This window comes from Lichenostomus cassidix, chromosome 3 (genome assembly GCF_008360975.1).
Source record: "Lichenostomus cassidix isolate B80296 chromosome 3, HeHo_3.0, whole genome shotgun sequence".
NCBI classification, from domain to species: domain Eukaryota; kingdom Metazoa; phylum Chordata; class Aves; order Passeriformes; family Meliphagidae; genus Lichenostomus; species Lichenostomus cassidix.
In genome coordinates, this window is record NC_139483.1 from 31,675,412 (window position 1) to 31,693,807 (window position 18,396).

Below are 18,396 nucleotides of genomic sequence, written 5' to 3' on the forward strand. Positions count from 1 at the left end.
TTTGAAAATGAGACAAGTAACAACAGCATTTGCCATAAAGACAAGAAACCAGACTGCTCTTTGAGTGTATTGCTCCAATACAAGCATAGGAAAATATCACAGCATGGAGTAAATGTAGCACAGATTGGTAAGCAATGATTTTGGTTTGTGTTCTTCTCTGTTCCCATTAAGGGCTCAGGTAGCTTGCTTTTCAATTTTACAATGCAGAAGTCCCTGGGTTCACACATTGTGCTTCCTTTATGGTGACAATGCCCACAACTGATCTCTGCCCCTCTATAAACAGCCAGAGTGATATCTGTGAGCAGCCTGCAGCATCCCCATACCATATTTCCTCACCCTCCAAACTATTCAGATAAATGCAAACTACTCAGATAAATGCACCATATATGGCATAACTTTCTGCAGTATTCACTCATGCTTAACATTGCTTCTGACACCTACCTAATCAGTCTTTTTGCTCAAAAGAAGGATTTTCCTGTCTTTTGCAGATAACTGCATGAAAAGATAAACTGCATCACTGAGGAAGTCAGAGCTGTAATACTGTGTTACTCCTCTATGTATTAAGTCTAGTATTTAAATGCCAAAATTCAATTTTTAAGTCAAATAAATGACACTTTTGGGATTTATTCTTCACAGAATGTGAATTTTCTCTCTCCTGTCACTACAGGCTAGAAGTTATGTTTTCCTCTCCTTCTGCTTCACAGTTCATCTTATAGACAGAAAACAAACAGGAGAGAATGAAGAATAAGTGATTTGGTACAAGTAATTCCAACATTTTTTTTATTTCTGTCTTCCAGTTAACGCATACTGTTAGTTGGAAATGGAGTCCCTGCCTTTTCAGGTAAGGTTTTTGACCCCTGCAGATTTAAGATACAATGATACTTTCCTCAGTATTCCCCAAAATGGAAGCAAGTTTTTCCCACAAAACTTTTTGGTTTAATAACCACCAGTTTCCTAGCTTTTAGCCAAAGGAGCAAAGAACATGACCCAAAGGAGTTATGGACCTGTCCACGTATTTTAGTGGCAAAGCAAGGCATTACTGCCAACCTCATCTTCACACACCAGTCCCTCAGGTGCCTGAATTACGTATTCTGACAATCAGGAGCCAGACCTGTTGTAAGTTTTAGTGACAGTACTCGTTTCCTCTAACCAAGGATCACTCCCCAAAGCAGGAATTGCTTTTTTAACTGCCTGCATCAGCTATGCTGTAGTACTCCAGGGACAAAGCTGTTGTTCACACAAAATGGAGCCCAGCAGCTAACTGCAATTTTAGCTAAGAAAGAGGGGCTAAACATCTAAACGTCTGCAGCCAGAAAGGCCAGTAGGAGCCAGGATAACCCTGGGGTGGGAACACCTCCTGCAGCACCTTCGTCTCAAGGGCACAGCGCCTTTTTTTAGTGTGTAAAAGGTGCGTACAGCACCTTTTTTAAGTGCTATGAGGGGACAGTACTCGTCTTTGTCAAACTGAGTCTGCTGGAAGAAAGCAAGCATATTTTTCTCCTGCTTGTAACAAATGGATTTTTGTTCTGTTGTCGCTTGACAAGGTCACAGATGAAGGTTACCTTCCCACCAGCTTACACAGCAAGGTTACTCTCGCGGGCGCCTGCCACCTTAGGAGCGGCCGTGCCTTCACCAGCACCCACATGAGGGCTATCCCCAGCTCCGCAGGGCTCAGACGTTTTCTGCCGGTTAAAATACCCGTTCTTTACCGAACTCAAACGTGACATGGCGGTGCTGGGGGACGCTCTGAGCGCGGCCGCCACACGGATGGGAACAAGCTAATCCTGCTCTGGGAACGAACAGCCTGAGCAGCGGCACGGCACGGCACAGCACAGCACGGGGCAGGGCAGACGGGCACGGCCGGACACATGCAGGCACAGCCGTGCGACGGGGCCGGGCAGGGTCCCCAGAGGCCCCGGGGAGCCCCAGCAGCGCCCTCCGGCCGCCCCGAGCAGCGCCGCGGGAGCCGGAGGGAGCGAGGCCAGGCGAGCAGCCCGGGCACGGGCAGGGGCAGAGCCCCCAGACCCCGGCACAGGCCGCAGGGCGGTGCCGGGCGCGCCGGGCACGCCGGGAGCCGCATTCCCGCGCGGCGCGCCGGGAGCTGTAGTCGATGCCGTGCCGCTCCGCTCGGGCGCTGGGGGCGGGCTGGAGCGGCTCCATTTTGCGCCCGTCGGCGGGGCTGCCCGGCCGTCCCGCGGCCCCGGCCCGGCGCCAGGCAGGGCGCGGCCCGCCCCGGCGCCTCTCCCATCCTTCCCGCTCCCTTCCCTCTTCCCCGCCCGCCACCGGCACCGCCGCCGCCACCGGGGTGGGGCCTGCGCCCGCTGCCCCCCGCGTCGCGCTGCCCCTGCTGCCGGCCGCGGGCTGAGCGCGTCTCCCGGGGGCGCGGCCCCGTCCCTCCGCGGCGGCAGCTCGATGGTGCCCGCCGCTCCCCGCCGCCCCGCAGCAACAGGCAGGACGAGGAGGAAGCGGCCCCCGGGGGTCCGCACCGCCCCGCCGCCGGCCTGAGCGGCGTCGCCGCCGCAGCGGGAGCGACCGAGCGGGCGGGGGGCGCCCGCGGGCCGCCGGCGATGGCGAACCAGCTGGTGATCCTGAACGTCTACGACATGGTGAGCCACCGGCACGGCACGGCACGGCACGGCGGCGGGCGGGGGTCTCGGCCCCCTCCCGGGAAGGTGACGGCAGGGAGTGTCCTGCCCTGCGGCGGCTAGGGCAGCTGGGAAACTTTCCCTGCCCTTCCCGTGCCTGTCCCCGCGGGAGCTGGATCCGTGGGCGGCGGAGCGGGAGATAACAACCCGGGGAGGGAAGAAGGGAAGGGAAGGGAAGGGAAAGGGGGGGCGAGGGCGGTGATTTGGGAGGTCTGACGATTTCTGCAGCCCCTCTGTGACCTGCGACAGAAGTTTGGCGGGCCGGGTCTTCCAGTGGCAGGTGGATCCGCTCCCTGTGCCGGGGAAACTTCCCCTGCCGTGAGCGTCGCCAAGCTGTGCTGCTCCCTCTGCTAGTGCCCCAAAGCTCAGCACAGGGGAGGCCCTGCCTGTCTGCCCACGGCAGCCAGAAAAGGGTCCAGTTCTCCAGGAGGATGGTAGTTGGGCATAACTTCTGTCTCTGCAAGGATAAGAGCTTTTTAGCACAGTGTCAGTAAGGTGATTTTTTTCTAGACCATAATTTTTGAATAGTTTTGTTATGGCTGCGACTTGGTAGAAATAAAGGAATCGCTCCAGCTTGATTTGCAGCCGCATGAGCTCACCTCCCCTCCCTCCTGGATAATCTTTCTGTGGCACCTACAGCAACTGTTGTATTGTCTCATGTTCAGCTGGAAGCTGCTCAAATGCCATGGTAACAAATGAGGTGTAAGTACCTGCATGGAACAGGAGGTTCGGATAAGTAATATTAAGAAAATATTATCCGTTAATGCGATTCCATCGCTGGAAATTAGAACGAGTGGCACTAGTTCTCTGACCGAGTTTCAAGTCTACTGACAGAGGGACAGTAAGATGGAGAACTAGCTTCAGGTGACAGTGGTTGTGTTACTTAGCTTATTTTGGATAGTCTTGCCTGCCACCACCATTTTAAAGTGAACCTTCACTGTTTTGAAGGGGTGAGGGTATACAGTGTAGTGATAGTGACTGCAGGAAGTGGGAAAACACAGCTTGTTTGCTTGGGAACAGTCACATTCAAATGCTAAAATGTTTAATAGCAATCAACAGGGAGCTATCTGGCTTGAAATCAAATACATTTATGGTATCACAGGAGCTAGCCTGATTTTTGTCATTATTTTCTTCAGTGTTCCTGTTTTGGGGGATATTTTACCTACCCCTGCATTTGAGTTCTGTCCTCAGCAAATATAGCCTGTTACCTTGACATTGGTTTCCTTCCTTGTAGAGAGTAAGGGGGAACTAGAGACAGGAACAGTCTGTTCATTGTGATTTTTCTGAGAGATGGGAGAAAAAAAGGAAAGGATCTTTGCTCACCTGGTTGAGCTCATATGCGATGCTAATATGAGAAAAAGTCACAGTATGTCTTGTTTTTATACTAGATTTGAGGAGGGAAGGATGCCCTGTGACATGCATATATATGACTTCTCTGGACTACAGTGCAAATATATATATTGGGGAATCTCTTTTAGCATAAAGAGAGATGGTTTTACATATATTAACTATAAATATTCGCACAGAGAAAGAAGTAGGACTTCGGTTTCGTGACTCTTACATAAGAGTATTCTTTGAAGTCAAGGCTTGACGCACTTCTGACTCACCAAAATGGAAGAGCCACTATTCTCACAAAGACTTGCTTAGTCGTGCAAAGTGTCACCTGGGCCCAGTTCACAGGCAAGCTGTGAAACCTTAGCAGAAGGGACTGACTGCTGTGTAAATGCTTCCTGGAAAGTAGTGCCATGGCCTCTGTGAGAAACTTCATTCTTGCTACAATGGTAGCACTGGTGGGGTGTGACTTCAGCATGCTGTTTCTTTTTCTCTGAATGGAAGAGTGATGTCTACTCTTCCATTCACATCATCCTTTCTTTTTCCTCCAGAGTTGAATTGCTGTGATCAGTTTTACTCCAGCCACCCTAGGAAGGCTGGCAGTTGACATGAGGGAAAGGAGGAAAAAAATCAACTGGAGGGGTGTGCTCATAATAGCTAGTGTCATACTTTTCCTAAGGACATGTTAGGGATTGTTGGTTGTCCTGCTGTTATTACTGGAGTTCTGCCTCCATCAAGAAGTCACGTAGTCTCTAAAGCCACCATCTTTGGAAGGAACTTGCTCTCTGAAAGAAGCAGCCAAGCACATCTATCTGCAGATGTTTGATTACCTGTAGGGGTAACTTTTTGTGCATTAGTCTGCAGTTGTGGTATTTGTTGAAGCTGTACATCAACACAGAAGCTGTACATCACCACCATACCATAACCTTATACTATAGTGTAAGCTGAGACCACTAAAGAGAACATGTCTGTTTCCTGCTTGAGTCCTGTTTGCTGTTTTGTAACGATGTTTACCTTATCTGACCATTAGAGAAACTGTTTTCCTTCAAACTGGAGAGAAAAACACAAGTTTGCATGATGTCTGAAAGGTACTGTCAGGGCACATCCTTCATCAGACTTCTCTGCTAAACCACATCTCAGTCCATTTGAAACTTGTTTGAAGCAGGAGTTTAAACCAAAGCCTCACTTTCATGTTGCATAGCTGTTTTTACAGCCTACTGAAATAAATGGTACTGCTTTATTTGGGGGGGCACTAGGAGTGGGTGGAAGAAGGGAAGAGTCTTCTGTAATTGCTGTTTTGAAGTTCTGTTTATTCATCAAACCGTGCCAATTGTGTATTTGAGACATTAGCAGCTTTGCTCTTTCCTTCTGTCATTCCATGTCACTTGGAAGTGGATTTGGGATTTTTTTGTGTTTAGGTTTGGGGTTTTTTGTTTCTCTTTTGGAACAAGAGACCATTGTTACTCACCTGGTTGTTAGAATCAACATTACTGTAATAAGGAACAGCTTTATTTTAACCTGAACGCAAACTGTGGCTTCATTTCCCAGGCAGCTGCTTAAGTATGCAGGGAATACTAAGTGACCTTGTTGCTGTTGGAACTGCTTACAGGACTGAGTTGGTTGCTTTTGGAGGATATACCCTTCCAATGTCCTTAGTGCTTGAAAAAGCAAAAATCTTAGATAGAACCAAAGTGTGAAGGGAATGTGTGTGTTGTAGAAGAAAGTGGACTTTCAAGTACTGCTAACTTTATGGAGGGAGAGAAGCTTAAGGGCGTATTTACGTGGTACAGTTCATGCCTTTGAACATCTTTTATGATCATTAAAAGGGTAGGGTGAAGACTTTGATATATTGTCTTTTGAGAACTGGAGTCCTTTATAGTTTCATTTTAACTAACTGCTATTTTTAGGAGTCTAGTTTTTTTGTGCCCAAGTAGTATCCTATTTTTTCCCTTGTCAAATAAGGTGATAACAAGCCAAAATATCAATGTTAATGAAAGCTCTGAAGATATTTTTGAAGCACTGGGATTAGTGTTTTTCTTTCATTGTAGTGACATGACTTTATTGTGCACATAGAAAATGCATCTCTAATACTTTCCTTGTGGTAGCTTAAACCTAAAATCCTGTTTTACAAGACTGGCATATTGCAAAATATTGAGGATATGGGATTGCACCATACTACTAAGGCAAAATTCATATCAAGACTAAAGAGAATCCAGCTTGTGTAATGGAAACAAGGATGTAGCGTTTGGGATCAGTTTGGGCATGTTACTGAACCAGCGAGCTATATAGATGTAATTTAATTTACAGTCTTTATTTTGTATGTTGTATATAATCTTTTCAGCTGTAGCTAAATTCAGCACTCTTTGTTGCATTTGTCCTGCATTTCTTCCTTCAGTGAGATAAGACATTTTGTTCAATGAGAAAATGTGACCAACCTTCCAATAGCTCATCCAGATTAAGTAATAATTAGATATAATTACTGTTCCTAGGGGGAAAGTAATTCTGCCTCATTGAAATTCTTTTATCTTCAATTAACCTACTCTGTTCTTACTGGAAATGCTATGCGAAGTGCCAGCTTGCTTCAGGCACTTCTTCCAAAGCTGCTACCTTTTGTTTTATTTGCCACCAGTGCTCACTTTGTGTAGTGCAGTGAGCGCCATGTATTTAGGTGGCACCAGTAAGGAGGAGTGCATGCTTGGATAGGCACAGGCCATGCTGAATACCTTGTTGGATCAACTTTTCATCCCGTTCATCCGCTTCTGTGCGGATCGATGAGAAGGGTTGGTGACTCACTTTTCTGTTCTCTCCCTGTACTTTGTGTTTGGTTTCATGGGGTTGTGGGTGGAAAGGAGCGTGAATAATTTTTTTCTGTCTAGTAACCAACTAGGCTTTATTCTATCCTGCTGCTTGTGGGATATCTTGTGTAACTTTTGTTCTCTTTTCAGAGAGCAGCCATAACCTTGCTTGGCATTAACAAATCCGATGGGTACATGATATGTAGGTTGTTTGGAATTCGACAGCCAGGTTCTGAGCTTCCTCACCACAAGAGCCCAGGAGAGGGAAAGACTAGAACACCAGAGACCCTGTCTGACTCAGTTCTAGATTAAGTTCATTTGAATACACCTTCTCATTAAGCAAAGACACTTTGTTCCAGTGCTGACAAACTGTATGTTGACTGTGCCTACGGTTTTGACTATAAATATAAACCTGAAACTATTTTGAAATGGTGATCTGGTAAACTGTGGGATAGGAATGGCTTCAGAACTGGAACAGGTTTATGTTGCAGTAGCTTTTCTGTTTTCCTGGAGGCTTTAATTTCACCTCATGAGCAGAATCTATTTTTTTGTGCTCATAAACCCACTAAGTTAGATGAATAGTCTTTGCATCCTTCTCCTCTCTTCCCGTCTTCATTTTCTCCCTGTTCTATGTCTTCTTATACAGAGTAAATTAATGTAGTGTATTTCTGGATGTGGCTTGTTCATACAGACTTGCTCTCTGCTTGTTTCTGGAGGGGGGGGAAGGAAAGATCTGCTGAGCCCTTTAAATAGACTAAGGTGGTGATTTGGTGTAGTCATCCATACCCATCTAGCTAACATAGCAATACACTGACAAAGCCAGAAATTATAGCAAATGGTAAAGTTTAGTCTTAAGCAAAATTTATCCACAGATCACAATTGATCTTTAAATAAATATAAGGCACAAAAATCTGCCTTCTCTTATTTTCTATTGACAACATTTCCCATTTCCCACAACTGGCTTTTCCGTTTGTAACTATTGGCATGAGTTGCTCTTTTTGCCATTTAACTTGTTTTCATTTTTATTAATAGCTTGTCAACCTGAGGTTTAGTGTATAATTTTTATTGGGAGACAAGAAGCTTTCAGAAATGCATGTTACAGACCGTAATGTTTGTGATGGCTCTGTAAATTACACAGTGACTCTAGCTAGCACATCTTCAAGTGTGATACCTGCAACCTTTTACATTTTTATCATCAGTTTTGCTGCTTGGTGACTGTGCATGAGAAAACACTGATCATGTCAACAGGTTGTGTAAAGAAGGTAACTTCTTTATTTCTGCCTGCTTGCTAAACCAGTATTAATTTACTGGGGGTGCTGTCTCAGACAGTATCCTGCCTGCCAGTTGACTTTTTGAAGTCTGCTTCGTAGCAGTTCACAGAGATGCTCTGGGAGGAAAAAATCCTCTTACTAGAGTAATTGACAAAATAATGTTTTCCTTGTATTTTGCTGAGATTTCTCTTGCTAGCCAATTTCAGTTTTAAGGACATAATTGAGGCTTTTTTTTTTTTTACTTTTTTTGAGGTTCCTTCTCAAATTGTGTGTCACTTGAAATTTTTTAATGCTTGGAGAATGATATTTTGAGGGTGGTGATGTAGACAGGGGAAGAGTACTTTGAGGTTTTCCTTTTCCAGAGCTCTGTGCATCTTTGAGGTCTTAAGGGTAATACATAGCTTCTGATAGATGATGCTGCTGCCACTTTTGTAAAAGAAAAGAGAAAGCACTAAGGGAAGTTTCGTTTCTTTACTATTTTTTCCCTTTTCTGAAAAAATTTCACTTCTGCATTCCTTTTGAAATGCATGTTTTCTCTTGGCTACAATACAAGTGATATATTGGAAACAGTGTCAGACCTATGCAAAGGACTTAAACCTGATGTTTGGATACCCATGCATCAGCAGCCTGGAAGATAGCTTTTTCTCTTGTATGGTGACCACTAGTTGAGTATTAAAAGACAAAATAAAATAAGGTAATTTCAGTCTGTCTTGCCTATCTCTGGGTATGTCTTGTGCTCATCTGTTCATAAACAGGTGTGTATACTGCTACAAATGACAGTCAGTGTGTGTATCTCACAGTCCTACATTCTGATATTCTTTACAGAAAAATGTGCTCCTTAAAATTACTACAATTGATTCCAGAATGTTTTCCACCTAATGGCAAACATTACAGCCTACAGCTTGTTGACAAATAAAAAGTTGGTCTGGATTTTTCCCAGGTACAGACTCCTTGCTTGACAAGCTTTGACAGCACTAAAACACTGGAATAGAAACTAATGGAATTAATTCACTGTGTACAGTTGGGGAATTTTGATGACATTCTGTTCCCATAGAATGGATTGGGCAGTTTCCACTTTGTGGTAGGGGTTAATGCTTTTGATGTGGGGGACAAATACATGTCAGTCTGCTATGAGAAGACAAATCTGTACTGCAAACTAACTAGAGTTTTGGGGTGTTTTTTCCTTCTTTCCTTTTAGTATTGGATGAATGAATATACTTCTTCCCTTGGAATTGGAGTGTTTCATTCAGGCATAGAGGTGTATGGCCGAGGTATGTACAAGAAAAGCATAACTTACGTTTTGTTTCAGTAGTACTGTAATTTAAAAAACATTTTTCAGGTAGTGAGGGAAGTCTGGCTCCTGAAACCTGTTCATCTCTTTTCTCATCTATTCTGCCTCTGGGAAAAAACCTTGGACATGAATAATCTGGTAGCATCTTCTATGCATTCTTTTGTATAAAACTATGCAATTATGAAAAAGTGTGCAATTTATTCAGCCGGGCATAGAAATCTTTATTTTAGGTTTGGAAATACTTAAAGAAGCCTACAAAAAACAAATGTGTGCTTTGTGTAAGCATGGTTTAATTGTTTCCTCAGTATTCTGTCAGCACTTAGTGCAATGAGTTAATTTTTAACTACAATAATCTGTTGCAGAGAGGCACCTGAAAGTGCGCAATGCCCAGAAAAAGTCTATTCCTTATTGGTAGGTTGGTTTGTTTTAGAGACAGTTTCTTATAAAGGCATCCTCATGCACTCTGTTCCTAAAAGATACACTTGTGACAAATAACAGTAATGCTTTTCAATTTTGCTAAATAGGTTGTAGTTGGGGGATGCAGCCTCCTGACCTGTTCAGGCCACTTGGAACCTGAATTGCAGCCAGAAGGTGTTTCTGTGCATTCATGGGCTCAGGTCTGAGTTGTTTCTGCCCAGAAGTATAATGACACTCCGAGGTGATGGTATTGCTGAAAGTAGTCCAGTTAAAGAAGGAAAATCTGCTGCAGTTCTTTTTTTGGAGTGTGTTGGGAGGCGAGAGGAAGGAGCAAAAGGCAGGGCATGCACTCCGAAGACCGCATTGCCCAAAGTTATCTTTAACTATATTTCAGCTAATGTTATGGACACATTGTATCTGGTTTTGCAAGTGTTACCACAGCAACAAATTGACAAAATACAATGCTTATTGTTAAAACTTTTTTTCTTTTTAATTTGTTTTAATCTGACCCAGAAAGACCCGACTCTTAATAGTGCTGTGCCTGAAACCCAGTTTTTGAGCTGTGCCAAATGCATGTGCCTCCCTTCCTGTTGGGATTATAACAGCTTTCTCATATAGCAGGTCATGCCCCTGCTGGAACAATGACTTGCATTTTTTCGAAGCACATCAAACCTTTTATTTATTAACCTGTTGCAAAAAAGATTATCCGCAAAGCTGAGTGCTAGACTTGGATGATGTGTTAGGAGTTTTGAGGAAAGGAAGCATGAAGTCATGCTTAAAGCTTTTTATTGCGCTCTGGGTGCAGCGTGCTCTGTTATCTTACAGACACAGACAGAAGCTACAGCATACCATGATATTTTCATGTAGTGTGAGTGCCTAAGCCATCAGATGTTGTGTGCAGACTTGAGATGCATGCACTGGTTTGCTTTCTTGTTATAGTGAAGAACTCGTGATAGTTGAACTCTTGTAAATCAAGAAATTTAAAAAACATATTAAGCTACTACTCACTGCTCCACTGAGGGTGGTAATGTACACTGAATAGCAGTGCCACCAGATCTCAGAGGATGTGGTACTTTGAATCCCCGATTTACACAAATGTAAGTGGAATTTTAAAGGCAAGTGTCTATAAAGAACATTGGTAAGATGTACAATTTAACTTGTAAATGCTCACTTATACAATAAAAACAACATACTTACTGCGAAGTTATTCAAGTTAAACCTGTACACTGGTGTAGGAAATTTCCTGTCAGTTTTTACTTAGACTGACTAGTAACTAACAAAACTATTAATTTCCAGCTCATTTCATTTGCTATCCATGTAAATAAGATGTCTGGTTGCTAGCTTTAAATCCCTGTGAAATCATCTTCCAGTCAGTGAGCTCTGCTGCTCTTTACTGTCATCAGATGGTGCTTTTGTTAAATCTGAGCTTTCTCTTTCAGAATTTGCCTATGGTGGTCATCCATACCCTTTTTCTGGAATATTTGAGATTTCACCAGGAAATGCTTCTGAGCTAGGAGAAACATTTAAATTTAAGTAAGAAAGATTACCTATTTTCCTGCTCTTTGAGAAAGCATATGAAAAAGAGAATTTGTTGCATTAATGTTTGAGGATAAATGTATTGAATTGTACAGGATTTCTGACTTTCTGAGAAATCCATGTGTTTGCATAGAAATGAAAGATGGACAGTTGATGAGACAATGAAGTGTCTGCAACAAAGTAAAAATTTTTAGTATACCAATTAAATTCCTTACATACAAATTTTGTGGACTTGTGGCTAACTTTTCTTACTCATACAGTGTAAGCAATGCAGTAACTCTTTCAAGGTGGATAATTGGCAAGGAAACATAATCTCTCAAGATAAGGATGAAAGTGGTGCCATAAAATGGAATGGAAAGAATCTTTGTTATTCTTGGAGAACAGGAAGATCTTGCCACCCACAGTGGGGTAACTTTTGAGCAATGTGTGAACAGTAATCCACCTATATCATGGGAGCCTGATCACCTTCTACTCTGTTTCTCTTCTAGAGAGGCTGTGGTTCTAGGCAGTACTGACTTTATGGAAGATGATATAGAAAAAATAGTAGAAGAACTTGGAAAGGAATTCAAAGGAAATGCTTATCACCTAATGCACAAAAACTGCAATCACTTTTCTTCAGCTTTGTCTGAGGTAAACAAACGTGAAAAGGTCTATAGAAAGGTGCTTCACAGGTGGCTACAGAGTATCATCTCGTTCTGGTCCTTTGGAATGTTCGGTTTAATTTTCAACTTCCTGTCTCTGGTACCTTGGGAAAATGTCATCATTTTTCAGGTTGTAGTTGTGCTCATATCCAAAGCACTAGATTTTGCTGCCAAAAATGCTAAATATTGTTGTCATACGTAGCTTGTGTTAGAGCAGAGGTGCATTCCTAAATGAGAGACCTAGTCAATAAAGTATTAACAGGATTTCAAAATAATTTCAGTTGCTTCAGAGATTGGTACTGAAGATAGAATTACATGTTATTTTTATCATCTTATTTGTTTTTCCCCACAACCATCACACTTAAAAAATTTTCAGTTATGACCTACTATGACCTAAAGAATAGCAAAGGAGTTGAAGTTACCCAGAAAATGTTAATCTTCTGTTTGAGAGGCTTTTGTCAAGTTATTGCTGTGCCAGCAGCTGTGTCCTGGCCATGTAGATACTTGAGCGGTCATGCAAAGTATCTGACTGAGTATAACAGGCTTTGCTTTTTCTCCTCAGCTTTGTTGCAACATGATCAGTTTGCCAATATGATTGAATGCCTGATCATTCACATGTGTATCCACACAAGGGAAAGGATCAGGAACAAGTAACCCAGGACAGAGAGGGGAGTGGAAATTTTGATTCTTCGTAGCTGACAATCTGTCCTTGCCAAAATTTATTCCAATGTTTCATTGTAACACTCCAAAACAAGAGTGGCTATTTTTCCCATGTGAACGTCCATAGATTTTAACTGAGTTTTTTTCCAAAAGAGTTAATGCATACTTACCGTGTAGTGGTTTATGTAGACTGATCTTCCAGTGGTCGTGGAAAATTTTGTGAGATGATGATTCATATGCAATGCTGGTACAAGTAAGTAGGGTGAGACACTGACAAAGCTGCAGTTGGTGTGAAATCTGGCCTATATGGCCAGGGTTTTGCCATACTTTTCAGCTGCATGGTCATATTGTTTCTGTTTTAGGTCTTGTCCTATTTGGTGTTCAAATTGACTATAAAAGTGGATATGATTGCAAGTTAAATGCTGCTCAGTTACAGTAGAGTATTGCTCATATTCTCCACATTTACACTGTGATACCAGAAGTGAATATGGAGGTAGTTAAGTAAAGTAGTTCACTCCTTGAATAGTGACAACAAAATTACTAAATGACCGTTGTGCAGTAAAAATAAGTACTTAATGCAACTTTATAAATTTTTGAGGAGTTCAACCCAGCTGTGCACTGTATAGCTTTTCTTGGTCCAGTGAACTGAAGTGTGTGCTTGGCTGTGTACTGTAGGGTAGTGATGTCTTGTGGAAGCTGTCAGAGGCCATCACAGTAAAGAGCCTCAGCTGTGTGTGTAACTCCATACAACTATAGTATTGACACTGTCTTTTTGGCCACTTGATTTCAGGGTGCTTTTTTGTAATAGCAAAAAAGTATTTTGTAATTTCTATTTCTGAGGAATAAGCACTGAAGAGAAACAATACCTTAACTAATTTCTGTGCCTGTTATAGAAGTTATTCAGAAAGAGTGAGGTGGTTAGGCTTTTCAGGACTTCGGAGAAAATCATAGAACCAGGTGTCCAACTTTCACAAGGGAATATAGATCTCCTTGTGGGACTTGAAATGCTGCCTTTACTGATGGAGAAAGTTGTCATAGTGCAGCTAACCTGGGACTTGCATTTGACTGGCATTTGTGATATGTAAACTGTAAAGCTCCTGCAGCTTTTGCTTTTTATTTACAATACTGCAGTTTCGTTACTGCAGAATCCAGAAAACAAATTAACCTTTTCTTTTTCCTTCCCCTGTAGATTCTCTGTGGAAAAGAAATTCCACGATGGGTGAATCGCCTTGCCTACTTCAGCTCTTGTATACCCTTTCTCCAGAGCTGCCTGCCAAAGGAGTGGCTAACTCCTGCAGCCCTCCAGTCTAGTGTTAGCCAGGAGCTACATGATGAGCTGGAGGAAGCTGAGGATGCAGCAGCATCAGCTTCCTTGGCAAGCTCAGCATCTGGGTCTAGAACTGGACGTCACACCAAATTATAAGTCCTCCTCCAAAGTAGCAAATGGTTTGAAATACTTCAGTTTGATCTCTTCAGCAATTGACTTCCTGACAGAACATGAGAGCCAACTCTAGAACATTGTTTTTATATGCAAAAAAAAAAAAAAAAAAGCTCTCATCAAGGCCTGTTTCAGCTCAGGATTATTTATGTAGTGAAAGGAATTGCTGGGAGAAAAGGGAAGGATTTTGTGTGAAGCCACCCTTTTCATTTTCACCTGTTTGGTATACCTGGGTTAACTTAACATCTTGCATAAAGCAGAACTTAAAGTATTTGTTTACAGTATTGTGTACTGCTGTTTACAAGTCCTGTAAGGACTCCTGCCACCATGGAAGAAGAAAGAATTTAACTGTTGGTATAACTCAAAAGCAGTGGTATGATGTCCTGGATGAACTTTTCCCTTTGTTTTCAAGATTTAAGGCAGGTGAACATTAAACTGAGAAATGCCAGAAACTGCTGAATACTAGATATGTGAACAGGGTACTGTGCGCTTAAAGTGGCTGATGTAAACAGGTAGATTCCAGGATGTAGGGAGACTGGTTTGGTCTAAAATCTGTTCCTAGAAGTATGACCTCTACATTAATGAAACTGTGGATTTTTGCACATATGAAGGGAAATTTCTATCTCATTGCAATGCACATCAATCCATTTCTTTTTTTTCTTTTTCTTTTTTTTTTCTTTTTTTTTCTTTTTCTTTTTAATTCAGGCATGTAGTTTTCATCCTGTCTTCTGTCTTTATTTACAGTTTAGTTCAGGATTTAGACAGAAATATCACCTGCTAGAAGCATCAACATATTTTTCACTTCTTTGCTTTACTTGATTTCAAACTTGTGTATATAAGTTAGTACTTGTATTCCTTTCTTGTTTGTTTGATATAGTTTGGAATCATGTAAAACAAGCCATTTATGGTTGGGGAATGTCCTTGCTTCCTGCTGCTGATTTTGCTTCATTCGAGTTTGTAAACATTCGTGTCCTTCTTTTTTTGAGCTATAAATTACTGCCCAGTTGTGCATATCCGCACAAATGATAGAGAAATCTTAATTTATTTTCCCACAGTCTCTATCTGTGGCATTGACTTTCTTATCAGATGTAATGAAGAAAAACCTGAAAATTGCTTACGCACCTGCGTGTTTACACAGCAGAACCCACTAATCTGCACACATAATTATATCTGAAGGTAAGAGATACTATTTTCTAAAACACAGAAGTATGTTTGCTGGTAGATTATAATTAGAGCTAAATTATAATTAGTGATCAGATTATATAATGGAATGCCTTATTCTTGTTCATTTACCAAGAGGATTAATTGTTCTTCCAATCATTAGTGTAAATTAGTGAGGTTCTATTGTGCACATAAGGCTACAGTAGCACAAACATGAGGGAGGTGAGCTTGAGTATTTTGTAAGACTTGCTGCCTTAAGCTAACAAAAAACACACCATCCCTAAACCGATCAGCTCACAAAGAAGTGTGCATTACTAGAAATACAAATTATTCTTACGAGCTTTATTTACAGTCTGTTGCTGGGTTTAGTTTTTCCATTGAATGAAATACTGAGTCTGCAGTTTCTGCTGATTAAAAGCAAAAAATGTCCTCTTGGGAGGCAAGAATGCTTCATGTTATGAATGCTCCTAGCCATGGATAGTGGTGCCATTGAACCCTACGGGAAGGTGCAGTAGCTGTGTCATAGTAAGAATCCTTATGGTTGCCAGCTCCAACTTGTGTTAGAAACAAGTGGAGGTTTTTCTGCTCTCACCTGGGTTGAATCCTTCATCAGACAGACTTCAGGTTTTCACTTATCTTCTGTGACGCAGTGTAGTACAGAGAGAGAGATATGCTCAGTTGTGGGGGGAAAAATCAAGTGAGACTCTTTCTGGAAAGAGTGAGATAATAGTAAAAGTCTCCTTAACTGTATTTTGGTACATGTTTTAATAAATAATCTCTTCTACCAAGTGGGAAACCCTTAAGACTGGTGAGTCTGCCACTAACTTAATCCTCTGATCTTCAGAAACTGGATACACTGACCCTCCCTGCTGAGTCCTTTTCACTCTGAATTTGAGTTCTCTTCTCCTTTTTTTTCCCTGTAGTGAAAATGAATATGGTGGTCTCCAGTCAACTCTCAAGCATTACAGAACTGAATCTTGCACTACTCACAGCTCAGACAACAGGCTGCAGACAGGTTATTTGTCTTTGCTGTGCAGCTGTGGTAGTAATGTGACTAAGTCTCTTGGCCAAGGCAAGTCCTTTATTTTCAGCTCAGGGTTGAGGCCACTGATCTAGCAACGTACTGTAGCTTTTCCTAGGCTTTAGGAAAAATAAATAGAATTAATTTTCATTGCTACCTTTTATGTACCAAAATCAGCTTTTTAGGCTTCTGATACATCCAGAGCACTAGGTCACAAATCTCTACACCTTCATTAACACACACAATTACATCATGTACAATGCAAGAACATGACAGATCACAGCACAGTTTTTATTTAGAAGTAAAACTAAGACTATTTTTTATAAAGCAGACTGGAAAGTTTGTAACAAAACCATTCATTTTATTGGTAGCTGTACAGGTGAAAATACTGTCTTACGCTCCATAACGAGTTTCTTTTGTTTGTTTCAAAACCATCCGTTTGTAAATCCTGTGAGGAAACTGACACCTGAACCCTGAAGGTGTTGGGTATTTTATCAAAGCGAGCAGTACTGTAACTTCAATCGTGTGCTGTCAGCTCAGCCTCCGCTGGATGCATCCAAGAAGTCACCCTGCCAGTGGTTACTCCAATTTGTTAGCAATAGAGCAAGTTACCTTTCACCAGCATTACTGCCAAGCAGGGATTACTTTAGTCTACTAATGACCACACTGTGCTAGGACTAGAACACTTCAAAATGCTGTGAGAAAGCTGGACACCTGTGGAATCTTTTCCATCAAAACGGGTAGAAAAATATCACCACTTCAGGGTTCTGCTCTGTTTACTTTCTCATTCTTGTTTAATTTTCCGTGAGATAGTACTTCTGATATGTATTATGTTGTTTAAATCAGTCATTTTATTTAAATGCCATTTTCTGTTCAGCAAGCCAAAAAAATCCAATGTACTGTCAGTGTGCACCACTAACTTCAGAGTGGCTTGGTAAAAAAAACATAGTTGCATTACTTCTAAAATTTGCAATGCAATCTGATCACTATGGATAGATGATAATTTTCACTGTTGGAAGTTGGTTACAAGCTGAATATTCACTGATGCATTTTTTGTAAACTTGTATTCAAGTTTACTGTACTACATAGTATTTGTATAAAATTCAAAGAATTTTGACTTTTGTTACTTGTACATGGCAACAAGTTGTCTAGCATCTTAAACTTTAAATCCATCAGTTTATTAAAAATACTTTTATAAAAAAAAGGCAGTTGGCTCTGTGTGTTACTCCCTTTGTACCTACAGCTCATTTTGGCAGTGCCACCCAAGCTATGTTTGGTTTTGAAAGATGGTTTTGAAGGACACTGAGACTATCCAAGGGTTTCCTGTAGTTAAGCTTTAGGCTGTTACACTGACATGAGCATCAGGCACTGCGCTTTGGTTTGTCTGATGCATTAGTAAGAGCCACTAGTTCCTAATAGACTAAATTAAAAATGTGTTTGAATTTTGTGTACAGCTACATCTGCCAGTGCCAGTGACAACAGCAGACTCAAGCGCTGCTGCCTGTGCTGTCCCCACCCTCGTGGCAGCAGTGCTGCTGGTGGCACAGCCCAGCCCTGACCCAGAGCAGAGACACTGCCCTGGCTGTCAAACCAAAGAGCTGCCAAGCTATTGCCCAGACAGGGCAGCTCAGCAGCTGGGATGCAGCCTGACCCCGTGTGGTTCTGGGGAGTGCTGGCACCTCTCTTTAAAGCTGTGGTGGTTCTGGGCTGCAGAGCTGGCGGCTCCTTGCACCCCCTCTGGCACTGGGGTGCCGTGGGGCACTGCTGGCACTGCCTCTTCTCCAAACATCTCAAGCTCTGGCACAAAGTGGGCAGCAGCCCTTGACGAAACGAGCCCAGAGGTGTTGGTGCTGGCATTTGCAGAGGGCAGTTGAGTGCATGTGTTTTAACAGCAGAGATATTTCTCTGCACATTGAGGGTACTGATAAATGGGAGAGCTCTCCTGTGGCCCTCTGAGCTGGTGCTGCTCCTACCTCTCTCTCCCCACAGCTGGGAAGTGGATGTGTTTTGCCATGTTGTGCATACTGAGCCTGGCATCTCCATGTGCACTGCTTAGGAATGTTGGCTAGGGCATGACCTGTTGGAGAAGCTGCCCAGACACAGATGTGTTCCCTTTTCTGATTCCTAGTAGATCCTAATCACCATGAAAGCTGCAAGAGAATTTGGGTAACTTGTAACCTATTGAAAC

General features: G+C 42.3%; 1 protein-coding gene across 1 annotated transcript; it reads left to right on the top strand.

The window, feature by feature from the left end:
- The first annotated feature begins 1,719 nt into the window (after window positions 1-1,719).
- DESI2 (desumoylating isopeptidase 2) lies at window positions 1,720-17,412 on the top strand. The gene is made up of 5 exons (XM_085055173.1): window positions 1,720-2,606; window positions 9,242-9,314; window positions 11,191-11,284; window positions 11,776-11,917; window positions 13,778-17,412. Exons 1-5 carry the CDS (start codon window positions 1,869-1,871, stop codon window positions 14,009-14,011), a joined length of 1,281 nt encoding a protein of 426 aa, XP_084911299.1. The 5' UTR covers window positions 1,720-1,868; the 3' UTR covers window positions 14,012-17,412.
- Window positions 17,413-18,396: the final 984 nt, after the last annotated feature.